Source organism: Brachypodium distachyon, chromosome 2 (assembly GCF_000005505.3).
Source record: "Brachypodium distachyon strain Bd21 chromosome 2, Brachypodium_distachyon_v3.0, whole genome shotgun sequence".
NCBI lineage: Eukaryota > Viridiplantae > Streptophyta > Magnoliopsida > Poales > Poaceae > Brachypodium > Brachypodium distachyon.
Genome location: NC_016132.3, coordinates 41,493,138 through 41,520,892, shown reverse-complemented (window position 1 = coordinate 41,520,892; position 27,755 = coordinate 41,493,138). Strand labels below are relative to the sequence as shown.

Sequence of the window (27,755 nt, the reverse complement as noted above, 5' to 3'; positions counted from 1 at the left end):
CGGTGGTGATGGGTGGGTGCCGTTGGTCAGTGTTGATCGGTCAACTTCGTTAAAATTACAATCAATATGCCACTGCTCCTTTTTTTTTCCTCCTGCCTTATTTACGATTTCAGTAGTAGAAATTCTACGGTTTAGATTTACCGAAAGTTATCGTATGGTCCAAATTTGTCACAACATAATTCAAACCGTCCTAAAATAAATCAATCCCCTTAGCATGAAATCCAAAATTCTTCGTATCCATCTCAGTATGGAAATCAATCCGAACCCAAACAAAAAATCAATGTCCAGACTTCGCCTCCACCGGCTCGTGCTTGATACACTTTCCGTTGTTTCGTAGCCTCGCACGGTTTCTTTTGCTAGTAATTAGATATATTTTGAACGCTACTAGCAATTGACTCATGATGATATATTATCATCTGCATTTAATTTTTATACGTACTATTCGATTTTTTTTGTTGTATTGTTAGACTTTTTTGTTATTATGTTGAACGAATCGATTTTTGTCACATATACTTATATGCAGTGACTTGCACTCAATCAAAAATCACATGTGACCCCACAGATTCACAAATATTATGATTTTTTTTTCTAATCTGTGTTTATATGGATGAGTTTGTTGATCCTTAGCTACGTATATAGAAGTATAGAACTTATGAGATATATATATACAAACCCAAAAAAGACTTAGTATTGTCCTCGATGTAGGATTTCTTGGCTATGATTAAACATATGAAAAATAAATAGCTTACTAATCACTGATATGTTGTGGCTTATTTCTTAATTGAGATATCATACACGTGCATTGCAGTGCACGATTACTAGCAAAAAGCCAAAAAATAAAACATTATAAATGGAATTATGAAGGTAATTAAGAAATAAAGGAGAAAGCAGTATTTGCGTTTTATAGTTTTCACCAAGATAGCCATTACATTAATTCTCACCATAAATCATGTTCAACAACTGCTCTTGTCCACATGAGGGACGTCAGGGCGCAGGGCATCCAGGAGCACATCTACAATTTTGTAGAGTGTCAAAGCATTTAGATTCATCTAGGTCACAGCAGTAACACAAGTTGTTTGGGCAGGGTGCAGCTATCTCATGGCATGTGCACATTTCGAGCTTATTGCTATCCATCTGCTGAGTTGTTCGGCCTACAGGCAAACAAGGATGTGCACGTCAACTAGCTTTCGTGTTAAGCTCATAAGAAAATTCGAAGAGCTGCGTAGTATAGGTCTTCAAGAAGGAACAGTAAGCAATCAAATAATTTTCCAAACAACCACAAAATGCATAATTTACATGACTGTTGCTGCAATTTTGTGAATTTTGTGAATTGGTGCAATTTTGTGAATTAGTAGTAAGTTGTTGCAATTTTGTGAATTGGTGCACGTGGGACCACAACTCTTTTCCATGTCTCAGCGTGCTCCTTGTGGATTAGTTATTGCGATTTTGTGAATTGGTGCATGTACTTTGGGGTAGATATTGAATAGATGAAAATGGGACGTATGTAAATACTGATTATTATTAATTATGTTGTAATTTCGTATCTGAATTCTTGCATCAAACAATTATGTCAGCTACAATGTGGTAGTTATTTGCAAGGTGTGATTGGTATGGATGAAAAACAAATAATGCATAGAGTTGACAGATTGTATATTCTCTCTTTTCTTTACAGTTCCGTGCAACGCATGGGCACTATGCTATGCTATTATGAAATATTCCCTCCGTTCCCTCCGTTCCGTGCAACGCATGGGCACTATGTTATGCTATTATAGGAGAAATCCACAGGGGCCGGATAGCTTTGTTGAGGAATCGATCCAGGCCCCTCAAAGAAAAAAAAAACGATCCAGAGGGGTGGAACTCAGATGTGCCTTCGGTTTTCCTGTTCGGTTCGGTTCGGTTCGGTTCGGTTAATACGGTTTTGGTCAATATGGTTCTGTTTTTGTTATAACCATTTAATTTCGGTTCATATAACCAAAGTTGACGCGAATTTTTGAGCGACACACAAATTTTTATACACATGTTTCAACCAAAAAAAATTGTCCCAAGTCTCGACTCTTACTTCCGTCGAACCATTATAGAGTGGCAAAGTTCTTTCTTTTCGAGGCACTGGACTGCACTGCCTCAGGCTCAGTCCGTCCACAGCTGACCCTATTTGTTTTTTTTAAGAATAGCTGACCCTATTTGCTTCTTCCAAGCTTCAAGTCCAAGCCAAAATCGGCCCATATTTGATATTGCTCTCGAGGCTTGCTCAGAGTGGCCCATATTGTATTACAGCCGGCCAGAGAAAATCAGGCAGAAAAACCGGTTTTAAACAAAATAACCAAAGCTGATATGGTTAGCCGTTTGGCTAACCGGAGCCGAAAACCGAAAGACCGAATTTTTGTTTCGGTTTGCTGTTTTCGATTCGGTTTTTCGGTTCGATTATGCACAAGCGAGGTGGAACGAGCCGTCCGTCTCCCTCATGTGCAGCGAGCTCTTCATACTTTCGATCAGATTTATTGCCCCTCCCCCCATGTGCTTGGATCAGAAAAAAAAATTAGGCTTCATGCCAAGCCCAATAACCCGGTCTAATGCTTGGATTAGAATTGCAGAACCGAACAACAAACAAGAGCTCAGGTGTTCTGAAAAAAAACAAGAGCTCAGGCAGCAGCGACGCCTACCGGAGCTGATGTGGGAGCGACGGCGAGCAATACAAACACACACTCACAAAGTCATGGGAAGAAGTCATAGACCATAGATAGAAAGACCTTGGGATGAGCATGATCGCATCAATGTTAGCGTTGATCAATTGATGAAAATCTTGTTTGAATTGAAGGTTGGTAGGGAACTTACCCATCGGCAGCTTCTGCTGTTGACCGGAAGGAGGGACACGTTCATCCATCATTCCGCACCTATGTTCCATTTCCATCAGACAATAAAGATTTATCGAGAGGCTACCACTTCATACAAATGATAGCGAGCTGAGCCACTTGGGCAAGCAGCGTTGCAATAGTGATTGGTAACCACATACTCACTCCGTCCCGAATTAACTAACGTGGATTTGTACTGATTCTTATACAAATCCACGTTAGTAACGAATTAAGTGACGTGGATTTGTATAAGAATCTGTACAAATCCACGTCACTTAATTCGGGACGGAGGGAGTACCATTTTTCGCAACGCTTAGACTCAAACTCAACAAACAAAGGAGGGCTCAACTGATCAATAAGTGTGATTGAAACATTAAAGAGTGATTCAAATATTATGCAGCACATCCAGTACTTGGCTGGTTTGGGATATATACTTGGCTGCCAGTTAAATGGATGGGGGAATATCCGTTGTAGATTTGTAAAATGGCTCGTAAACTTGTTGATGAAAATGAACGGGGGAGGGGGAGGGGGAGGGGGAATGTCCCAATTAAATGGATGCAGGGATATCCATTGTAGATTTGTAATGAATAGAGTCTCACTTCCTCCAAACAAAACTGCACTAATGCATTTTAATCGATAATGGATTATCTAGACATACATGTAAATTATCTGTATCGAATCATACATGGGACAGAGAAACTTACACAAAACGTAGCGGTGCACACAATTCTTGGCTCCAAAATTTCTAAGTCATTAGCTCCAAAATTTCTACGTCACCACCAGTTGAAATTTTCATTCATAAAGAGAAATGCTGACGAATAGCACAGAGTGTGCAGTTGGGAATTGAAAGACATATGACGCAAAGCCAAAAAAGCCATCGAATGCGCCTCTGCTGGTTCACCCGGTCGTGAAGTGGTGCAATTGTTGCAACGAGAATTAGTTGACAAAACATAAATAGAAGCACTTACCTAGCTGAGATATGACTAGAAATTTTATTATACATGAGATATACGAAAGAAAATAGGGGAGCAGTAGAGAATGTTTACGCAACTGCATTGAAAAACACCAAGTGCGGCACACAAGATACTATAAAAAAAATCTACTTTTGATATAGTAATATATTGACCATATAATAGATTGTACTCGCATGTAGCTTGTGATTCTCTACACACTACATACCTGTTACTGATCATGTCTCCGTACCCTGCGGTTTGAACATTACATCACAAACGATGTCGACGATGCTAACCCGGACACATGGGGTGGGGGGGGGGGGGGCAATGCCCCCGCCCAAAGCCTATACATTAGATCCACCATGGCTCACGGTTTTTGCAAAAAGAGCAACAACGTTGGAGCGGCATGTTTGGTTTAATTCCTTCTGTACTTGCTCATGTACCATTGTAATTACCTAATGAATAAGTGCAACAGTTTTTAATTTCTTATGGATTATCCAGACCTTAGACTTAGAAACTTACATCAAAGGTACTCCCTCCGTTCCTAAATACTTTGCACTAAAACCACAATAAGTATTTAGGAAGAGAGGGAGTAATATTCTACACAATTTTTGCTTTCAGAATTTCCCCGAGACAAGAATGCCACCAACAGTCGAACTTTTCATGCATAGGGCGAGATGTTGAGCGATTACCCTCCCTAAAGACTACAGTTAGAAACTGGATACATTTGGTAGGGCGCTAAGCCACAAAAACACCATTGAAAGATGCCTCTGCTAGTTAATCAGATCATGAAGTGGCACAATATCGTAACGAGAATTAATTGACGAATCGAAAGTCAATGAACTTATCTAGTTGAGATATTGGTTGTGCCCTTAAGCAACCTAAAATTTTATAATACATGAGGTTTATAAACATACCTAATTAAATTAAGAGACTCACAGTGCAGTGCATAACATAAATAGACAAATAGTATCCACTTGTGCTAGAATGTACAGTGGCTCCAGAAATATATAATAGATCGTAGTCGAATGTACCTTTCGATTCCCTGTGCACTGCATACTTGTTAGTGATCATGTCCCCACACCTTTTGTTTGAACATGCTAAAGAGATGTAACATGTTGGGTATAAAATACGTACATGCAGCCCCGCAAGAGGGGGGTGCTGCCCCTCCCCCCCCCCCCCCCCCAATTTTTTTGTTAGTTAATATGTAATATTATAGTTGGAAAAGAAAAAAAAGGCTATTTGCACCCCTCCCCCGTTTTCAGCTACATGACACAATTTTTTGTTTTCACCCCTAGACATTCGTGGACTTCTCAAGCTGGCAGTGGCTAGCCTACTGGTCAAAAGTCCGGCGCCAGATGCCGGCCACCGCTAAGTAAGGCATCTCTTGCCGGCAATCGTATGAAATCTAGTCCGCATCTTCCCGGCCCGGCTTCCATTGCATCATTTGATTGTCTCACCGATAATGGCAAGCTTAGTTAGCTATATATTCTCAGCATTTTTGTGCTTCCAAATTCCAATAAAAAGTGCGCCTACTGAAGCTGATTTTGAGAGATTTGCCTCAATTAATTCGTTAACAAGTAGTGGACAAAAACAACAGACCCACCCAAAACATATTATTTTTCCTGGCAAGATCAAGATAGCTTCAAAGTGCCGAGCAACCGCAAATGCTCAAAGGCTATAGAGTCAAATAAGGCTTACAAAAGCACAAATTCAAATATAAGTGCAAAAGAGTTGCAGAATCTAGTAGAATTGGTGTGAAAACAGGCATAAGATAATTGTTATTATGTGGGCCAACTATCTAATCTCCACTTGAGTGACTAGTCGAAGATAAAAACAAATCTCAATTCGACGGTGAAACAAGTAATATAATGTAAGAAGGATGCAACCAAACCAGAACTCTAGACTGACGAACAAGGGTTGACGTTTGAGAAAAAAAATCCACCTAGTTTCCATTTTCAGGTGTACAGTGTGCAACCTATTTTCATTCTAGCAACCGCTCACTATGAAAATTGAAAATAAATCACACATATGTGAGTAGAGAAGTGAAGAGGTAAAAACTGATAATAAAAACGAGAAATAGAGTTTGATTTTTTCAATTGAAAGTTCCAGCTTAGTCTTTTAGTTTAACAACTAAGGGGATGATGTTCCATCATCTTCTATATCTAAGTAGGATATAGAAGGCTCCGAGCGATGGAGTTATTGTGGGCATGTCACAGCTGAGTTTTTAAACAAGCTCTGGAGATGAATAATTGAGGACATGGAGAACTTCCATCGCTCACTTGGTAAATAGAGTTTCATATGGTTTAATGTATAGTGATGGTGGAATCATAGATAATTAAAACTTTTTATCCATTGACACGTAGGTTTAAGAATTTGTTGTTCAGATAATACAACTACATGTACTCGCATATGGCGGTCTCTTTCCAAATTGATTCAAGCCTCAATCTCTGATGTATTTCTCCATGCGTATGAACATTCTACTACATCCATTCGGCAAGATTGTTTGTAACATTCATTGCTGACGTAGCCATAATATTCTGTATGTTAACCATTTGTGCATTGATTGCTCACTTTGGGCCTTAGAGCATGTAAAACAGTAGCCCCTCAAACAGGGCCTTAAATTAATGTTGTTTAGGGTCTATCCCTAAAAAATTTCAGCGCTTACTTTAACACAAACTTCGGCAGTGGCCCCTAAATGGTAGCCCCTAATTAGTTTGTCTTACACACGAACGAGTGGGACCCACATGTCAGTGGATCATTTTTCCTTTCTTTCTCCCCTCATCTTGTTCGTTGGTCTCTCCATGGCCACCACATACTGCTTCTGGACCCATGTGTCAGTAGCCAATTGCTAGAACCATAAAAATTTCTTTTGGATCAATTCATTATAAAGTATTTTATTGGCATGTTAAGTAAGTATCTTTAGAGTATTACATTTAAATAAACAATATCTTTCATGTGTGGAGGCATGCAGGAATGTACTCCTATTGCATTGCAACATTGGCGGAAATGGTCGGTTACTGTGGGCATGTGAGGTGACTGCTGAATTTTTTAACAGAAGTACCATCACGACACTCCGTTAGCTGTATGTCCTGCATCTCATAAGAGATATCAACTTCTTTCGACTAAAAATGTTATCAACTTTGGTACGGTTGGCAACTACATCCTGATAACACCTAGAAATTGATGACATCATTGGGTTTTTAAATCTCGCCACATGTGCCGCAACAACACGCGGGGTCTAGTGTTACAAATACGGCGCTTTACACCAAGCACGTCATGGAAAACTAAGAAACAAATGTTGGATGGTCTCATTTTGATCACGAAAATACATTTCGTTTTTTTGCAACCAGTCCAATTTATTTTAGCCAAATTATTCTTTATGAGTACTACCCCTCGGCAAACAAATCAAGCATAATAATTTTAAAAGGAAAATTAAGTTTTTCAATAATATTATGACGAAACTAGAAACTGGAATTAATCACAACACCAAGAAAAACGAATCTAGTTGGTCCACAAGGTGCAGCGAAGCTAGCCTGGCACACAACTCCTACGAAGCAGTCAGTCTTGCACCGAAAATAGCCCTCCTAAACGATATTTGGAGATTCAGCGTTCAAGACATGGGCAACCGAAGCCTGATGGTTAAGCGCGATTCTGAAAAGAGACGAGAACTAATCTTTGAGCGGAACGGGATCCAACCACTTGTCCTCCCAAAACACTCTCTCATACAGCCGTTAACAGCGAAAGAAACAAGAGGGAAGAAAAATTGCCTCATCCACGGTAGTTCGTTCCAAAAAGGAGAATCGGTGGCCCTTGGCTACTTGAGACAACGTTTAGAATATAGGGATACTTATTTCAAATTTTGACTAAGAAATCCTTCCGGTAAATTCAAATTTTGATTAAAAAATCCTTCCGGTAAATAGACTGGATTTTCTGGTTATCACGGTTACCGCAAACCCCGGCCCCGGGAGAGAATGATCAAGTAGCCAAATCCTTGTCAGGAAACAGAAAAAAAGAAGAAGAGAAAAGATTGGACTCTGTCGACACGTAGTCACGTACCCTTGAAATTGAAAGCTGGCAAGTGGCAAACCACGTACAGCGAATGCACATGGAGTGTATGTAATGTACGTGCGTTTCACAACGAGCGAAAAGATCGCGCAACCGACCAAATGAGAATGAGAGTCAAGCTCAAATTGATACCAAGTTCTTCGTAATCGCATGCCCGGGAACGGTTTAATGCCTGAGAGAAGACAGAAGACACACGTACGCTACAGACAGACGTGTTTGATCCATCAGTTACCCCCGTCGGACAATTCAGCAAGCTATATCTGCCGTTAATTAATTTCTCCTCCTTTCAATCGCATTCGTCTCCCAATCAAAGCACCATTCCTGATAAATTGTTTTTCATGCGCGCGCACCCGGTAGTATCACATCAAGACTCGAATCGGGAGAAATTTTATCCCTTCACGTCTGCATCCTGTTGCATTGCAGCAAGCTAAAGGAAGTGTACAAGATAGGCCAAGAGGAGAGACTCCTTCTACAGCACTTAATCAACTAACCTGTAAATCCGATCCACGTGTACATGATTATACCTCTCGCCGATGATGAACGCGGCTGTGGTGGTCAAGTCAACACATGGACCATGCCTAAAACCATATAAAAGCACAAGAGTTGGAAGTAAATAGTTCCAATCCCGCGTGGTGTATTCAGCAATTAAAGAAATGGAATGGACAGGTTTATAAGATTTAGCCAGGAAAGACTAGAATCAGAAGCTAATGGTTGCGGGTTGGGGCACTCCCTTTGGTCCGATTGGCTCACACGCTTAAATTGTGGCAACAACAAATACTAGCTACTACATGCTTCATAAATAAAAGGAGGTCCATTTTCAATTTATTCCTCTGCATATCCCCCCCTTCTGTCTTCTCCTCTCCTTTGCAACTCCTCTCCATATCCTGATCATTCCAAGGAAAGGTAGGTAGGATAGGCATAATGCTTCTTCTCTGTTCTTCCTCCTTTCTCGTTTTGTTCTTTAGCGGTTCTCTAAATGATGAGATATGTCATACATAAGTCATATTCCTGTTCACCAGGTTCGATCTTAGATTGATGCAGTTGCTGCTGTTGTCATCTTGTGTAAACATGCTCCTTTCATTAGTTTTGTTTGGGTTCCCCTCTTAAATTTCAGACAACCATGAACCAAACTGGCCTACATGAGGAGCAAGAGAGACCATGCTCCAGACAAACCAAAATTCATTCGCCTTTGCTCTGTTTGTCCGAACATAACACAAATAATAATGGCTGTCAGAAGGAGATTGCTGCTCTTTTGTTGTAGCATTTTAGATTTCTTGAATTTGCTCAGGCTGGTGTGTTGCTTATACCTGCTCTTTTTCTACATGAACTGTTGCAGTGTAAGAGACTAAGAGGGAGGATAGGACGAGATGTTTTTTCAGAGGAGGAATTCAAAGAAAGTGAAGGACACCGATGGATCATCACCGAAGAAGGACAAAGATGGCCGTGGGAAGAATGATTTCTTCGATCGCGCCAAGGGTGCTTTTACAGGAAGCCTCAAGTCAGCCAAGAATGGTTAGTCATTATATCCAAAACATGTCTACTACAATGCCTGTCCAGCTTCAAACAAACCTGTTCATTTGAGCTCTTGAACCTTCTATAGTGTTTGCCGTCAGTAGCACGCAATGCGTTCTGATCAACGCTAGGCAGTACTAGATTATTTCTGGTTGGTCAAATCGAGTGGTGAAATTCAGTAGGCACAGGCCCCCAGTCAAATATAAGTGGAAATAGAATTGCTAGCAATACAGCATTTTATTTGCAGACAAACATTTAGGTATTACTACAAATCATTTTTTCCGGAAATAATACTTGTTCTGGAAATAGCTTTGCATTTAGACCAGAAAGAAAATTCTGACGCCCACACGAACCTGGCAGCTGGACGGTGGATATAACAGCAATACTTAATCAAAGTAGAAATTTCAGAATTGAAATGATATAATCTTGTAATTTTCATAATAGTTGTCATAACTCTTAATGCATATAGTTCTTCCACATTAGCTTTTGATTGACCCTATAGACACCTGGCCATGATGTACTCTTAATAAATTCCTCCTACCTGACCATCGGAGCCGATTGACAGACGCTCAAGGGAGAGCGGAAAAGGTTCAAGCAGATGTGAAGGCTGGCTTTGAAACAATCTTGGAGAAGGGATCAGGCATTCTCGAGAAAGCGAAAGAGGATGTTGGAGGTCACTCAGAATCAGAAGCCAGCCGCTCAAAGGAACTAGGTAAATTATATTCAATTCAGAACTACTTCAAAGAAAATGTTCGGTGGATCTGCAAGGCACCAAATTTTTTTGCAGCAATTGATGCGAGTACGTGATGTTTGGTTGATTCTGTTTGACCATTTTACAGAAAAACTATAACGAAAAAAAAATCTGTACTCCCTATGTTTAGATGTCCTTCTAGAAAGTCCATTACCATAGTTTTTATTGCTTTGACTAATAAATAGTTAGAAATTACTTAAGTTGGTTACATGCAAATGATACCATTAGATTTGTCATTAAAATTGTTTCACAATATAATTGTTTTCAAGACCATGAAAAGAAGAATCAGAGGCCACCAATGTTCTTCCGCAGTTTAGTTTTCTGCTTATAGACATAACTGGAGACTGCAAAGTCAATAAGAACATCTATTTTGAAATGGAGGAAATGGAAATGATTTAGCATTGCAGATAAGCTTTCATTTTTCAACTAGGACTAAAAGTTACTATAAACTACCAACTTTTAGGTGGTACAAACAATTATGCAACAATCAGCAGGTAGTACATACTGAAGAGTGGGTTCGTAACAACAAACCAGAGTGCAATGGGAAATTTGTCCCAGGCTTGTCTGACAACTAGAACATGGATGTAGCTAGTCTATGTGTTGATAGAAAAAATTCCTTATTTAGGTGAGATATCCTTTTCTGATTTGGCCCTTTTGAAGGAAAACCCACAAGCCATGTAATTAATAGAAAAGGAAGTGATGTAACAGGTAATGATTGCAGAGGTTATACCATCCATAATCCTGAAGTATGTTGATTCAGATCATGATAATGGATTTTTACCACATTTTAATAGAGATATCACACAAGCGTAGTGTTTTCTTAAGGTATTATGATTTCTAATGGCAAAGCAAGCATGATAATTTGTACTCAATAAATATTTAGGAAATGTGGAGTTTTTGCTTGTATACGGGTGAGCACGCATGGTTTCAAGTTGTGTCCACCACATATTGCTTTAAAGTTTAATCCTAATAATCGCTCGAAATATACTAGTTTGGCTGTCCAACCATCAAATTGTAGTTTAGATTTGAGCATTACATGGTTGCAACCTGCAAGGGTGCACGTTTGTTTGTGGAGGTCTGTCTTTAACTTTACTTCCAAGGAAAAGCACCTTTTTTTCACAATGATTATGTAGGATGTTGGGCATGTGTGATTGAGGATACCCTGATAGCGTTTTCCAGCTTGTTTTCCTTCGTAGAGGGCCATTCGTGATCCGCAACCGCGAACAAGAAAAAAACTATTTCAGACAACCTCACAACAGCTCGTTTTCAGATTTCAGAAGATCATTGTGAGTTGAATACAGGGGACTTTATGCTGTTTTTCTTTTGTTATTCTTATTCTGATGAAGAGACAGTTGTCACAGCTCAAGCACCATGCTCTTGTGTCCTCCTAGCTGCCCTCCATGTGCCAGATGGTTAGTTGACCTCAAAAATACACACGCACGTTATACGACCAAGTCCTTACTTAATCTAGCCCACTTTAGTCCAGCAACAAATCAAAAACCAAATCCAAACACAGAATCCATCTGTCGTTTGTCCTATTTTCTTCTCTCCGATACCATGCAATTAACAAGTGAACCAAATAGCAAATGTTGAAAAAGTACTGCGAAAAAAAGTATATCTTTGATCTATATTTTATTTCACCAGCTGGACTAGTGGCACTCTGTATGGCACAAGAACTATGCTCCGTGCATGCCATAATGAAAAATCATGTTCAACCAACCACAATGAATGCCTGTAATTAGCCGGCGTGTAGTGTATTTAGCTGTCACCCTCCCTCCTACACTGCCGTACCATGTTCTATGATGCTTCTGCAGTGTCTGTGTATTTATAGTGCCCTGGAACATTAGTCTGGTCCTCTTGATCCAGATCAAGGAGCTCCATTAGGGCCCTGAATCGGCCAATCGGGAGATCCGAACCCAACAGCAACAACCCAGAGTTCTTCAGCTTCTCATAAAAATTAGAAGCCTGTGCTGTGCCTTTCAGTTTCATTCTGCTTAGCTTTCCCCCATTTATTGCAACCTTCACTGTCCCCCAAATCTTCGGATTACAACTGGTAAAGATCTCTTCTTCCTTTGTAGTTCGATCCCGCATATATCACATGGAGAAACTTGTTCTTTCAATCTTCTGTCTCTGAATCTCTTCCTTCCTTTTGCTTTGGGCGGATGATTTTGGTGTATGGTTTTGTAAGGGAACTTGACAATCTCGTTCTTTGGAAGAATTGAACCTTAGCTTTCCTGTTGATTAGCTTTCCCCTACTTCTTCAGCAGCAAAACTGGAGAAAGTTTAGCTTAATTTTTTCTTTTTAATTTTTCTGTCGTCTGTTCCTTCCTATAATCATATTAGTACCGATTCCTGAATTCTGCTCCAGCCACTAGCAAATTCTTAATTAGTTACTTTCCAGAAATATTCGTACCTCAAAAGCTGAGAGATCATACTCATTTCTTTACCAAATATGCTACTATTCCTTTAACTAGCCTGAGGTCGCTATGCAAAATTTTCACTTTGCAGGCCCATATAGTTTATCTGCCCGTGGCATTTATATCAGTTACCTGTTGGCTGTGATCTTAGAAGATGCAACTGACAAACTTGATGACTGTTTTGTGATGCTTCTAAAATTAAAATGCCAAGCATAGGCTCTGAGAACAAGCTTTTTCTCTCTCAATTTCTTAAGGTCAAGGAAGTGAAGAACAAGGAAAGGAGGACATGGAAGCTTTCAATTCAATGCTCGACAAGGTGAAAACTCACCCAGATGTGATGGACAAGGTCCATTCGGTCCTCGACAAAGTGAAAAAACACCCAGAAGTGATAGAAAAGGTTGCGGAGGTTTTACATCTGGGAAAACATGGTAATTGAACTTTTGATCTCTGGTTGCTGTATGTTGACAAACTGACGATTCATCAACAAACATGGAAGCAACGATCTGTCTAGTCTCTGATTTTCCTTCCACAACATGATCATAATTTGCATCAATCCTTATTTTGTGCAGAATCCAAAGAGAAAGAAGCTGCTGAGGTCAAGGAGAAAACAAAAGGCGAGAAAACACAGGACGCTGACGAGGGCGCCTCTGGCGATAAGACCAAAAGCTCAAACATCCTAGAGGAGGCTGTGGAAGAAATTCAGGCTGTCTTTGCAGCGGTGCAGCAGCAAGATACAGATGAAACTGAGATTCCAGTTGAGGCTGCTGCCGAAACCGGAACTCCAGCTGAAGGAGAACAGCCCGAGGAAGCAAAGCGGGAGGTGGAGAAAGACGACCCGAAGAAGCGAATCGATTTCCTCGGGTTCTTCGCCATGCTGTTTGAGAGGTTCTGCTCCCCTGCTGCCAAGAAGAAAGACTAGGGTGTGGCAGTTCAGCTGTGGATTAATTCTGCCTTTTTTGTGTTCTTTGAAATTGAATGGTCTGCTTGGGAGGGTGTGGATGGTGTACAGTTTGCAGCTGTGTATTCTCTTCAGAGTTGTTTGTTTTTGGATTTGTCCTTGATGTTTGATGAATGCAGAAAAATAGTGTTTTATTTTGTGTAACTCTTGTTACTTATGGATTTGATCCAATTTATGTGAATGAAAAAAACAATTGAATTTATATAAGAACCTTCCACCGTATCAAAAACTGAGTTAAAATAATTTAAATGCAGGATGCACTTAGGGCAGCCACAATGTAAGGCTAAATAGCGATGACAGTTTGGCACCGGTCCTCACCGTTGTAGAGATGTCGCCCAATCGAAGAAATAAGGAACCAGAGCACCTAGCTGCTCCGATGCCAAATCCATCGGTGGAGTAAGAAATTACAACCTCTACCCAACCACCGACCTCTCTCCCCCTTCTCGCTCTTTGGCATGTACGTGTCCATGACGCTGAACCTCGTCAGAAGACTGCGTGACGAGCTTGGCCTTCGTCTGATCTGGACACTGGTGATGGCTCTGGTGAGCGTTGAGTGCTATCGCCATAGTTGGCCGCTGCTCACTGATGCACCGCCCACTCTGCAGACCTCCTATCTGCTTCCCCATAGGGGCGAAAACAGACTCATAACACGTTTCATATCCTCAACCATAAATTTTTTTGCTAGGCTTCCAAATTAGTTTAGGTAAGCCGAAAAGAAGGGGGCCTAAGAACAGTTCAACAGCTTATCTCCGGTCATGGTTTTACCAGTGCATTGTTGGTGCAGGACAATTACGGACGAAATGCTTTATCAATTCAACTATCAAATCAGCACAATCAGTATATACAATCATATCCGAGTCTGGAGCAGCTCAATTGAGCTGTCATTCTTACAGACCCAACAGTTCAGTCGGAATTATGAGACCATCCTATGCAACCTAGCAATATGATTCAAAACGAGACCTGCAACACAAGAGAGTCGGCGCTGCTTCATTTGTTACCAGCCGATGGATGAGCTCTCTCGCGTGGAGGTACTCCCAGCAAATTCTTCATCATGTCATATGTTGTGAATCCGATAGCAACTGAAGGGACAACCTGAAAGAAAGGAAGAAAAAAACATTTTTTGACAGAGTTACACGTTTAAGAAAAAGAACCTCTAGATCTGCACTCGTAGTCCTCAATAATTACCTTGACATAGTTAAGGCTCAAGCCAGCAAAGAGTTGTCTCCATCCCTGGCACCGAATGATGAGTAAGAGACCCTGAAATGTTCCTCTTATGCGGAAGGTGTCGTTAACATTCTGTGGCTGCTTGTTCTGAACCTGAACATGGCACAGGACAGGACAGGAGCTAATCAGGATTGCAATCCAAATTACAATAAGTAGATTATGATGACTGGGATGTACCTGCATTTGCCTTCGGACAACATCCAGCGGGTAAGTGAGCGTTTGCCCAAAAAGACCAGCCAAAGCACCACAGGAGAGCTTCAATACAACAGATCTCTTGTAATCTTCTGGAACACGAGATTTTAGATCTTCGTATATGTAAAATTTTAGGCCAGCGTATGGAAGAATACCGATCAGGGTTGGGCCTGAAATGATACGAAATTTGGCCTCAACTGTCATGCGGTGCAATGCTATAGCCCAGATAAATATTACATAGACATCATAAACTACTCCCATATATTGCATCCTGGGCTCCAGGCAATTGCTGTCACCTATAAAAACAGTGCACCCTTGTAATACCTAGAAAATAACTAAACTTTGATGCCAGATATGAATGGACATATCTTATATTCCAATTGCATATGCATATCTGCCATTAACCTGGACTTGTTTTATAGCAGCATCCTTGTTACAACACAAAAAGCTCTGCAAGCATGCAAAATTAACTGAATTGGAAAGAACAGAGTAGATTAAGATACATGGTGATAACTTGCTAGTCTCACACTAACTAACCATAAATGATGTTTACTCCAACCCCATAACAACGTTGGCAGACAAGACATACCTATCCCACGGTACAAAGATCGTGCACCTCCTTCCTTGTATACAGTTTTGAAAACATCCTTTACGCCATTATATACTGGCTGGTGGCCGGAATTTCCCAAGGAGTTGCCAGGTTGGGCCACATTCGAAACCTAGTGAAGAAAGTTAATTAAACAGTCATGAGCCAATGATTATCAACATGATCAACAGGTGGCACCATGTAAACTAATAGTGGTGATCAACGAACTGTTCCAACAATACTTCTTGTGATGGAGACTCTTTACAGATATAATAAAAAAAACAAAATGAACAACACATCCACATGGCTGTGCAATACCTGATATGCGAGCTTGGTCCTAGCCAAGTCTAAAGGGTAGGTACACAGAACTGCAGTCCCGCCAGCAGCTGAGCCAGCCAAGAGATCAACTACGGGTCCTGTACCCACTGATGGAGCATTATTCAGTATCCAGCACCTATACTGCTCATATGTCATGTAATGCAATGCCGCATATGGAACAATCCGAAGCACGCTTGCACCATTGCCTCTGCATGAACAATGACAAAACGTCAAATCAATATGCTAAATTCAACAGTCAGAGCTTTAAGGCATTTCTCCACAATACTCACTTGTAGAAGCCTCGAATTCCTTCATATTGCCACAGCTTCCTCAAGGATCGAACAATCCCAAGGGATTGAAACCCTTCGGTTCTTGTCTACATAAGTAACAGGACATGTAATCTCCAAATCAATAAATCAGCTAAATACTCAGATGATTACTGCACATAGCAAAATGGAAGGATTATATAAATCATACCTGCAATAATATCTTGACCCTCTCAAGTGGCGCTACCGCAGTCTTTGCGAATGCACCAGCTGCACCGCCAGCAATAAGTTCCTTAGCATAGACTGGTAGTAAGTCCAACGCATTCACTTGCGCGGCCGTTGAAGCTGATGAGAAGGTGGATTCTTGCGAGGAACCCATCTTTCCAACTGGCTGGGCAGATGGGAATATTTAGTACCTTCCCTCCCCACCACTACTAACATTAACACAAAATCAATTCAGAGCAGAGAATATGTTCTACAGTGCAGGGTCTTGCTAGGAATATGTCCCCGAAATTGGATATCCAAATGCCAGGAACAAATCAAAGCTTTGATCTGTCTCCTCAACACTCGTACTAACAAGAGACTATGATAGTCAAGGATAAGCTAGAATCTTGCACAGTACTGTCTGAGTGCTAAACACCCAAAAAGACACAACCAAAGCCAATCTTTATCCTCCACAGTTAAACTAAACAGGATTAAGCTGGATCACCACGCAACATCCAGTTCCCAATCGTAAGCTCTGATGATCCAAGAACTGACAATATACTCTTTCCCAATAGCTGAATCAACCTCAGAGATATAGGCTCAATTAACTGAGCAGGCAGTGGGCTTCTAAATCGAGAGGAGGCGGGCGGATCCCACAAGGCTCCGGCCTGCCGCTGGCGACCGAAGGTGTAGGAGGGCCAGCTCCCTAGCCCATCGGCCGCCTACCTCCGGCAGCGAGAGGGGAGAGACGTCGGCGCCTTCCCGGCGGGGAGATCGGGGAGAAGAATGCTCGGGGCCGAGCTCCCTCGCATCCAAATCGCTCCACCAAGAGACTGGGGGAAGAATACTCATCAATCGCGGGGGATCTGCGGGGAGAGGAGGTCGAGGGGAGGGAGTGATTCGTCCGTCCGGGGTCCGGCCGAGGAGGAGGGGATCGATTCGGCGGAATCCGGTCGCGCGGGTTTGGAGTCTGTAGGAGGGAGCGCGGAGTAGTTCTGTTCTGGAACGAATTCGAAGGAACGCGGAAAGGGGAGAGCGACCGCAGTCCCACGTGCGCCAAACGGGAACTGGGACGACTATCACTGTTCGGGTGACGGCAGCAAGCTACGCTGTCGGTGTTGCTGCTCGTCACCACACAATTGTTTCGCAGAAATATCAGCAACATCTTCGGTCGATCTGCTTTGTAGTGTATTCGTTCTGCCACCTAAAACTCCTGCGTTAACTACTCCTGACGTTTTGTTTGGGTTAGCGTATTTTTTAGTGACTGGTGTTTTGATATTTGAGAGTTCTGGGTGTTCATTCCAAAACTCTCAAAAATTCAAAACGTAGTGTGTATTTTAGAAAAACGGTAGTTTGATGAGTGTTTTAATTTTGTACAAAATGGAGTGTTTTTTGGGGGTGGGGGGTGTTTAATCCCCTCTAACCATGTCTACCAAACAATCATTTTGGACTGGATTATATCCTAAAAAGCTCCCCGAAAACTATCAAACAAGGCCTAACTGTCCTTGAAATAAAAACATCACCCTTAATCCCTTGACTATCAAAATTGTCCATATTTTCTACTCCGTATGTCACAGAAGGTGCTACTCCTACTGTGCCTCATACGACAACGTCAGGCTAAGTAGTGTTGGGCCGTGGGTGATGTGCACTAGAAAGGCTGGGCTTGGCCCATGTAAGGTTGAGATCACAAACGAAGCGATAAATAGGAAAGTCGAGTAGAGCTGAGGCATCAATCAATGTATCAAACAATTATCTCTATCAAATTAGCCTCCCTCTGTGCTTTCTCCTTTCTCCTGTTCTTCTTCTCACATCCTTCTCGGGATCTGAGCAGCCGTCACATGTGGTATCAGAGCCATGATTCGATTTTTTCCTCGCTTCTCGCTCGTCCTTGATCGTAATATCCAACGAGAGGTTGGTGGCGGATTCGTCTACTGCTGTAATACCGATCTGAGGTTGATCGGAGAGTTGAAATCGCCAACACGGCACCCGCCAAGCCTACGCTCCCGTCCGGCAAGTGGTCGAAGCTATGAAGGACATGGAGGAGCGGATCTTGTCGGCGCTTGCCACCAAGTTCGATGCACACACGAAGGAGATGGAGACGCGGTTCTCTGTGATTTCCACCACCCTCACAGAGCAGGCACTGGACCTCGCCCAGGTGCAGACGGAGGTGGATCTCTCTCTGGATTCGCTCGGGAAGGTTCATTAGGAGCAGACCACGGCGTTGGCGTCTTCCACCGACACCGGCCTTCATGGGAAGGCCCCACCTCCACTCATCATCCCCAATCCTGGCACGGAGTTGGGCTTGGCCGGGTTCACTCAGGGGCGGCCGCCTCCACCACCACCACCACCTCCACCAAAAGGTCCGGCCGCGCCTCCCCCACGCCTCCTGATACCTCCGCGTTCCGGTGTGGCGTCCTCTTCCTCCGGCCCGCAGGTCCAGTTTCCCTCTCCGATCCCTATGTCCGTGGATATTGTGAATAATGTTTTTGGATCTTCGGATCAAGGGCATCGTAAGAATTGGGTACCTAAGATGGATTTTCCTCGGTTCGATGGCACGGACGCGAGTATTTGGATCGATCAGTGCAACACTTTCTTCACCATGTATCAGATCCCGCCTGGTTTCCGTGTGGCCGCGACGACTATGTATCTCCGAGGCAGTGCTGCTCATTGGTACCAGGCGTTCAAGCGCACTGCTCATTGGCAAGATTGGGATTATGTTCAGTGTGACTGTGTTGCAGGAATTTGACACCAATACCCAACAGGACAAGATTCGTGAACTGTTGCTTCTCCGCCAGACTGGTTCTGTTGCTGAATACAGACATCAGTTCGATCTGTTGGTGTACCAGATTTGCCTGTATGATGAATCTATGGGTGGCTTGATGCTGGTCTCGCAGTTTATTCTCGGACTCAAGGATGAACTCAAGCCTGCGGTCGAGGTTCAACTCCCTACCATCGTGGCTGAAGCCGCCTTGTATGCTTCTGTTCAGGAAGGCGTGCTTGCTCGCTTGTCTGCTCTTCAGTCAGCTCGTGCTCCTCGAGTGGAAGGGTATGGCCGAACAACTATTGGACCCAAATTCGACAAGGGAGAGATGTGGAAGGCCAAGCAGCTCAAAGATTTTCGCAGAGCAAATGGCCTGTGCTATAAGTGTGGGGAGAAATTTATCCCTGGTCATCAGTGTGCTATTGTCCCGGCTCCTCAGATCAAAGCAGTACAAGTAGTGGAGCTACTGTCAGATGAAGTTCTAGATGCCATAGCACAGGGTGAGGACATGGATGATGAAACAGACATGCACTTGTCTCTCAATGCAGTGTCTGGCGCTGACCATCCAGACACCATTCGTCTGAGATGTTTAGTAGGCAATAAGGTGTTGATTATGCTCATTGATTCTGGCAGCTCACATAGTTTTATTGATTCTCATTTACTTACTTCATTGAACTACTCTGTTGTGCCTATACCTCTAACTGCAGTCAAAGTGGCGAATGGGGCTGTGTTACAGTGTGACAGTAAGGTCTCTGGGCTGACTTGGTGGGTTCAGCACCATACATTCCAATATGACTTCAGAGTTGTCCAGTTGGGTGAATATGATGCCATTTTAGGCATGGATTGGCTGAAACAGTGGGGTGCCATGGCATGTCATTGGGATCAACGCTGGATAGTTCCTGGTTAATGATAAGTTGGTTAAGTTACATGGCATTGCAGCTCCTGATGTGCCTGACACACTACAGGAGATGATTGCCCAGCAAGTGCTTAAATGTTCTAAAGGCTTGGATATATGGGTTTCAGCATTGGTAGAACCTTGTGTCCCTGCTCCTAGCTCCCCTATTCCACCTCTAGTCCAGCAACTCTTAACGAAGTTTGCAGCTGTGTTTCAAGATCCTCAAGCATTACCTCCCTACAGAACTTATGATCATTCTATTCATCTGTTACCTGGTTCCATTCCTGTTAACTCCAAACCACATAAGTATGCTCCTTTTCAGAAGACTGAAATTGAGAGACAGGTTACTGAAATACTCCAAGCTGGTATTATCACAGCTAGCATGAGTCCCTTTGCATCTCATGTGTTACTGGTGAAGAAGAAGGATGGAACATTGAGGTTTTGTGTTGATTATAGGCGTCTCAATGCTATTACTATTAAGAGCAAGTTTCCAATGCCCATTGTGGAGGAACTGCTGGATGAGCTCGCTGGCACCAAATACTTTTCCAAGCTTGATCTTAAGTCAGGCTACCACCAGATTCGTATGAATCCAAGACACACCATGGTCAATATTCCTGTAGATGCCCTGTCCAGAGTTGGTTATTTGATGACATTGGCAGCTGTTTCCACTGCTCAGCCTATTTGGCTTCAGTAAGTATTGAATTCCTATGAGATGGATCCTGCTGCTCAACTCCTTCTGCCACAGTTGGCTATCTCTTCTGCTGACAATCTTGGTTATCAGTTACAGGAAGGATCAATCAGGTACAATGGCAAAATTTAGGTGGGAGCTAATGCTGATCTTCATACAAAGTTGGTTCAAGCCTTCCATTCCTCTCCTATTGGGGGCCATTCACGTATTCATGCTACCTACCATCGTCTGAAGAAATTGTTCTATTGGCGAGGTCTTAAACAATCTATTCAGGAATTTGTCCAACAATGCAGAATTTGTCAGCAAGCTAAGCATGAGCACTGTAAGTTGCCAGGGTTGTTGAGCCCTTTAGCGGGTACCTAAATATGCTTGGAAGGACATTTCCATGGATTTTGTGGAGGGTTTACCCACTTCTGCTGGCTATAATTCCATTCTCGTTGTGGCAGATCGTTTTACTAAATACAGCCATTTCATTCCTCTTAAGCATCCTTGCACTGCTCCTCAAGTAGCAAAAGCATTTATGGCTAATGTGGTTGAGTTGCATGGTATTCCCAACTCTATTGTCTCTGATCGTGATAAAGTGTTTACTAGTTTGTTTTGGAGGGAACTGTTTCATCTTTTGCACACTGAACTTCAGATGAGTTCTGTATCATCCTTAGACAGATGGGCAAATAGAATGCACTAACCAATGTCTGGAAATGTATCTCAGATGTGCTACTCATGATACTCCTAAACAGTGGGCTCATTGGTTATCATTGGCAGAATTCTGGTATAATTCCAGCCACCATTCAGCTCTAGGATGTTCACCATTTAAAGCTTTATATGGGACTGAGCCAAGTGTTGGTCAGGTGCCTGATATCCCTTCAGCTTCTCATCCTGATGTGCTGGAATTATTGGAAGAAAGGGAACAGTTTCGGGTTCATCTTTAGACTCAACTTGCTAAAGCTCAGTTACGCATGAAACTATTGGCAAATCGTAATCGTTCACCTCGTACATTTGCTGTGGGAGATATGGTTTTTGTGAAACTCATGCCCTATTGTCAGATGTCTGTGGTGAGCTGTCCCTGTCCCAAACTATCTTACAAGTTTTATGGTCCATACAAGGTACTGGCTCGTATTGGTGACACTGCCTATAAGCTTGAGTTGCCTGCATCTAGTCAGGTCCATCATGTTTTCCATGTATCTCAGTTGAAGGGGTTTGTGCCAGATCATACTCCAGCCTTTTCCTCTTTACCAACGCCTGTGGCGTTACATGTTGACACTGTCTTTCCTAAGTGCATTTTGGAGCATCGGCTGGTCAAGCGCGGAGCGCGGCAATGGTGCTCATCTTCAGGTGAAAATTCAGTTGGCCATTTTACCTGTGGAGATGGCTACCTGGGAGGACTACGAAGTGCTGAAGAAGCGTTTTCCCTCTGCTCCAGCTTGGGGGCAAGCTGGTTCTCAAGGCGGCGGGAGTGTCACAAAAGGTGCTACTCCTACTGTGCCTCATACAACAACGTCAGGCTAAGTAGTGTTGGGCCATGGGTGCTGTGCCATAGAAAGGCTGGGCTTGGCCCATGTAAGGTTGGGATCACTAATGAAACGATAAATAGGAAAGTCGAGTAGAGCTAAGTGTAACATCCCAAATTTTCAAATCCTTTCATGTGCATTGCATCCATGAGCATCATGCCATAATTGCATTTTTGAATTCAAATTTGAATCTCAAAAGGCTTTTAAAAGATTTTATTTCAATTTAAACCCTAGGGTTTTCACCCATTTGAGCTTTGGATCTTCAAACCAATAGGGTTTATTTATAAAAGGGGTTTATTGCATAAATAAACTATCCCATAATTTTTGGATAATTATTTGGAGTTGAAAACTATTTTATTTAAATAGTTATATAGCCCTAAAGGCATTTATAGGGAAAATGTATTTTATATATTTTATTTTGAGGGTAAATTACTCCAAAAAGTTGAATCATGATAAAATGTGATTTTACAAATTTTCTGGAATTTATTTGGGCCAATTTGGAGTTCAAAATCAAAAGATATCAAAGAAATGAGAAAAAGGAAAAAAAAAGGAAAGGCTAAAAGAAAAAAAAAGAGGAAATCGGACCGGCCCGGCCAAATGGGCCGAACCGGCCCAGCTTCGCGCGCGCACCCGCAGCCACTGACAGGTGGGGCCCACCTGTCAGGCTTCGTCTTCCCGGATGGAAAGCACCGCCCGCGCCGCCCGCCGAATCCGCGCCGGATTCCGCGCGCGCCATCGCCGCCCCATTGATCCCGGCCTTCCCGAAATTGCCCGAGCGCGTCCTTTTCAAGCCCCGCCCCTCCTCTTTCTTTCCCCTCTGCTCGCCCCCTCTCGCACGCGCCCACGCCGTCGCGATTGCTCGCCGGAACCCTAGCACAGCCGCCGCTCGTTCTTGCTCGTCGTCGACCGTACGGTACGCCACGTCGCCGGAGACCTCGCCTATCTCCTTCCTCTCTCCCTCGCGGTCAAGTTTACGTGTGCCGTTTCCTTTTTGGTGCATCGCAGCTCGCCGTCGCCGTCAAGATGAAGCTCCGCCGCCTGCCGTCATCTTCCCGTCGTCCTAGACGACGACTCCGTCGCCCCCAAGTCGCCGGAACGCCGTCAGCCTCCTCGCCGCGTCAAGCCGCACCTCCCGCACCCCTTCGTGCGCCCGAAGACTCGCCGGAACACCCCGCGCCGCCGCCGCCCGAGCCAGCGCCGTCGCCGGAGCCCTAGCGCCGCCGGTGAGTTCCTCATGCTCAATCTCGTCCGTTGGATCTTCATCAACGGTTAGGATTAGATCCGATTAATTCTTTTTAAACGAACCGGTACCGACCAACAGGGTTGTGACACGTGGCACTTTAATAGAAAAATAACAATGTAATTTTAATCCCCCGGTTTAAATTAAATGGCACTTTTGTAGAAAAGCCCCTGTAACTTCAAATGCTTATAACTTTTAAACCCTTTGGCCAAATTTGACAAACTTTACTTTTTTGGAAAGCTCTCAACATGTAGAATCTTTTTGAACTGTTTAAATTTAAATTTAAATATTTGAATCATAGTCAATTTATAGAATAGGGTTTAATGCCATTTAATTCATAACTAATTATTTGGAAGTCCTTTTAAATTGAAACTAGTGCCCAATTTTTTTTTATTATCATCTGTCCATTGGGACAAATAAATAAATATTTTGAATTAAATTAATTGGCTGCTGCCAATAAAACCTTGTTTTAGGGTTTAAACCCTAGCTTTTGCTTTTTGCTTTTAAACCTAATACATTGATTTTAATTAACAATGCTTAGGACCAGTTGATCACCCAAATAAAATCAACCCAAATCATGTCACTTGTTTTGCATTGCATCATGGCATATATTTTTTTTACTTTTGATTGTATTGTGTGTTTATGTATGCAATGTTTGTATTTGATTAGTTTTCTCGGAGAGCGAACTGTGTGATTATGAAGAGTACTTGAATACCAACTTCTATCAAGGCAAGTTCACTTTGACCATTATCCCATTATTTTATTATGCACTAGTTTTTATTAGTTGCATTGTTAGGATTATTATTATATCTATGCTAGCTATGATCTCTCCTACTAGTATATAGGATACCCTTGCCATGTCCTCACCACCAATTACCATCGTGGTAGTAAAATGCTATGCTATGATAATATACGAGGGTGGTATTATCACAATGTGATACTATTGAATTACAATATGGTTTTCCTAGTGTATGGCAAAACAAGTAATTCAATGAACCGTCCTGGGTGGGCTGCTTTGAGGAATTGGAGACGTATGCGACGTTAGGTCCATTTCTATGAGTCGTCTCGCCATTTCTATGGGAGCGCCTACGTCGCAAATGAGGAATGCCACTCGGGGTAACCAGAGACTGGACTAGTTTCCTGTTTAGTAGCTTCCAGTACAACCACATGGTAATATGGGCTCTGCCAGGATGGATGTAAGAAATATGAACCTGGATCCGAGGTGACATCGGTATGTAGCAGTGTAGGTTGGAACGCGTCCCTGGGGTGGTTTGGGGGAATATGTTCTGAAAATTCCTGTAATCGATGCCGTTGCTACTCTACCCTGAGGACAGTAAGGGATTAACACGTCGGTTTCTTGTGGGGAATGTGTACAACCTCTCGAGAGTGTCAAACTAAGTACTTAGCCGTGTCCCCGGTTACGGACAATTATGAGCAACTAGATATTGGGGCTGTAAGGAAGGTCTCACTCATTCCAATTTCTTAATAAAATGAATGGATTGAACTGGGTAGGAGCATTGATGTCTCTACTCAATGTGCCTAGGTTAATAGGAGCATGGGTGTTTCTACCCCGTGTCCAATAGAATCAAAACTATTTGATTAAAAATGATAGGATTGAACAATGATGTTTTTATGCAAATAGCCAAACCCCACATAGCTAAAAGATGCATGTACTTGGTAGGTCCTTTATAACTCTGGTGAGCTTGCCAATACATTCAAATGTATTGACCACGTAGTGGCTGCAATTAACAATGCAGGTGGATCCGACGATGAGTGAGGTTCGTCGTTATGTTGTGGGTCATGTGCTTACATTCCAACATGTTCTCACCTTGGAGTAGTTGAGGCCCTTATGTTCTACCCTTTTCCGCTGCAGTTTTGAAAACAATGTTTTATGATGTTGAAACAGTATTTGTTTATGCTGGCCCAAGAGGTCATGCGAGGTTATAAGTACTATGTAAATTATGAATGATGCGATGTAATAAAATACTTTTGACTTTTGTTTCTGTATATTTCATCATGAAACTGTGTGTGCTAGTGAGTCGATCTAGAGACTAGCATAGTAAGCACAGAGATCAACCCCTGTAAAGAGGAGGATCGCTTCACTGAGGCATCAATCAATGTATCAAATAATTATCTCTATCAAATTAGCCTCCCTCTGCTCTCACCTGCTTTCCCTTTCTCCTGTTCTTCTTATCAAATCCTTCTCGAGATCTGAGCAGCCGTCACACCTTATTTCTCTTTAGGAGCTTTCACAACTGGTTTTGGGTAACATTCATGCCTTCATGTGACACAATTCCGCTTGGCTCGTATCCATGCCAGATAAAAGCAATTATGCATGTTGCCTCTCTATCGTCCACGTGACAAGAACTGTGGGGGGCGTAGAAAAGAAGATTGACAAGAGAAAAGCGACTTTAGAGGCAGATGCATGACGATCGGTTCAAGTTAAAATTAAGGGTGCAAACGGCATCCCGCGAAAGTCCCGCTTCTAGTTCAATTCTCAAATCTCCTATTCAAATTTTGAGCAAAATTTTGAATAGAAGATTTGAAAAATGAACTAGAAACGGGACTTTCGTGGGATCCAGTTTGCACCCTAGTTAAAATGCCTCTCATTAGGATGGCACACCATGTGACACATTGAAAGTGTACATGTTTACTGATCGGGCACGTTCCAAGTGGTTTTGGATAAACATACAACCATTTACGTGATAAAATTTCATTAGTATTTTATCCATGCAAACAAAAAGTGGTCATGTTGTGCATCAACGAGTGTCTTTGTAGTCTATATTGGAACCAATCGCCGAGCAAAGGGAGTGAACTATGGAAGGCGTGAACATGGAGATAGACAAGATAGGAAAAACTTTAGGGCCTGAGACTCGTGGACCGAGTGGAGTTCAAGTCCTTCTTAGTTTCCTTTTTTATTGGGATGGGGTTTTATTCTCTGCACGTCACGTAACGTATCAAAATTGTTCTTATTTTCTAAGCGGACAGTTCACAAAATGGTTTTGGAAAACGTATAGGCATTTAGGTGACACGATTTCATCGGTATGGTATCCATGCAAATGAAAAGTGGTCACGATGTGCATCAACGTAGATGTGCATCTGTTGTTTATGTCGGAGCCTTCCATTGAAGAAAGAGACATATTTCTTTTGAGTGAGCGAGACGAAGCCTAAATTTGAGGTGGTGTGTGAGGGTGTGGGGCTAGACCTTTTTCTTTTTCTTTCTGAAAGAGGTTTCTCCGGTCGATGCACACAACCACTAGAGGCTAGAACCACAAGCATCAAAAGTTCATAAACATAGAAGAAGCATTTTTTTTTATTAAATTGGGACTCATCTCTACCTATTCATGTCTAGGAAAACATAATTGCACGCTCATGCCCGTACTACTCGCTTCGATCTGTAAAAAAATGTCGTCCACTTAGTATAAAATTTGTACTAACTTAATAAAAATTGTCACCCATTTTTTTGATCCAACAGAGTAATTGATTCCGTGTGTTTGTACTTTCTACTTTTGTTGCTTCCAGGGCACAGATTTTGATCAGAATAAAGATGATGGTGTGTGTATGGATCACTCCCCTTGAGGCCTAATTTTTGCTTGGCGCTTTGAGGTTGGAGAGAAATAGTCAGCTGCTTTTTTGTAGAACAATCAGCTGCTAGGCGATGAGATGAGCGCGCGGGAATGATCTAGCGATGAGGCGTTCACGTAATCAACGTGGTATATGCTCGCCACGCTCATAAAAAAACGTGGTATATGCTCGCTAGTTGGGCTTGTTTTCGTTTGCGTGTTGAGCCTGCTATAGGTGCACCTTTGGGCCCTTCAGCTTTGGGCTTTAGGTGGCCAGGGGGGCTGGCTGGTCCAGCTATCCGGCCTGGGGTTGATTAAATTTTGTTGCTATCGACTCTCTGGCTTTGTTCGCCGGCGGAGTGAGCCGCGGGGAATTGGTAAAAGCCTTTATTTGTTAATTTTTTGAGAAACACACTAGAGATGCAGACGTCACAACATTATCTTGGAGAGTACCTCTGAAAGACTGAGCCGGCAGGTCTCGTTTAGAATATGTGATATCCATGTCAAATTTAGGAGTTGAACTTGAATGAGTTGTTGCCACCACAAGGAATCAAGCCACTTGAGGGTTGCTTTTAACCAAAAAAACCAAACCACCCGAGCTAAGCTCAGTTCACAAAAAGCCATTATTTGTTGCGAGTGGTTATTTTTCAGTTGTCTAATTTTTAACTAAAAGGTTCTAAATTGACGGATCAGATTCATTGAATTAGAATCTGAGGGGGGCATTCCCGCTTTCTCCTCTTCCACACGATATCATTAGATTAAGATCCGATGGTCTAAGTCTCTAACTAAACATCAGTCAACT

At 42.5% G+C, this 27,755-nt stretch overlaps 2 protein-coding genes and 1 non-coding gene across 10 annotated transcripts; 1 reads left to right on the top strand and 2 right to left on the bottom strand.

Moving 5' to 3' along the window:
* The first annotated feature begins 8,497 nt into the window (after positions 1–8,497).
* LOC100840004 (uncharacterized protein DDB_G0279979) lies at positions 8,498–13,710 on the top strand. 7 transcript variants are annotated; one of them, XM_014897978.1, is made up of 5 exons: positions 8,498–8,773; positions 9,207–9,382; positions 9,948–10,094; positions 12,805–12,978; positions 13,120–13,710. In XM_014897978.1, exons 2-5 carry the CDS (start codon positions 9,238–9,240, stop codon positions 13,467–13,469), a joined length of 816 nt encoding a protein of 271 aa, XP_014753464.1. In that variant the 5' UTR covers positions 8,498–8,773; positions 9,207–9,237; the 3' UTR covers positions 13,470–13,710. The 7 variants fall into 7 exon arrangements, with proteins under 7 accessions (XP_014753464.1, XP_014753465.1, XP_024315130.1 ...); XM_014897979.2 differs by having other exon boundaries at positions 8,548–8,679; XM_024459362.1 differs by having other exon boundaries at positions 8,643–8,777.
* Positions 13,711–14,297: 587 nt separating this feature from the next.
* On the bottom strand, positions 14,298–17,367 carry LOC100839699 (mitochondrial carrier protein CoAc1). 2 transcript variants are annotated; one of them, XM_024459361.1, is made up of 7 exons: positions 16,306–17,367; positions 16,119–16,204; positions 15,829–16,036; positions 15,514–15,643; positions 14,910–15,220; positions 14,694–14,825; positions 14,298–14,600 (listed from the first exon to the last, which is right to left on the bottom strand). In XM_024459361.1, the coding sequence occupies exons 1-7, from the start codon at positions 16,471–16,473 to the stop codon at positions 14,496–14,498; spliced, it is 1,140 nt and encodes a 379-aa protein (XP_024315129.1). In that variant the 5' UTR covers positions 16,474–17,367; the 3' UTR covers positions 14,298–14,495. The 2 variants fall into 2 exon arrangements, with proteins under 2 accessions (XP_024315129.1, XP_003569230.1); XM_003569182.4 differs by having other exon boundaries at positions 14,910–15,094; positions 16,306–17,364.
* An 8,460-nt stretch (positions 17,368–25,827) lies between these two features.
* On the bottom strand, positions 25,828–25,980 carry MIR5185A (microRNA MIR5185a). The gene has a single exon (NR_126933.1). It is a non-coding gene; the product is annotated as a microRNA MIR5185a (primary transcript).
* Between the last annotated feature and the right edge of the window lie 1,775 nt (positions 25,981–27,755).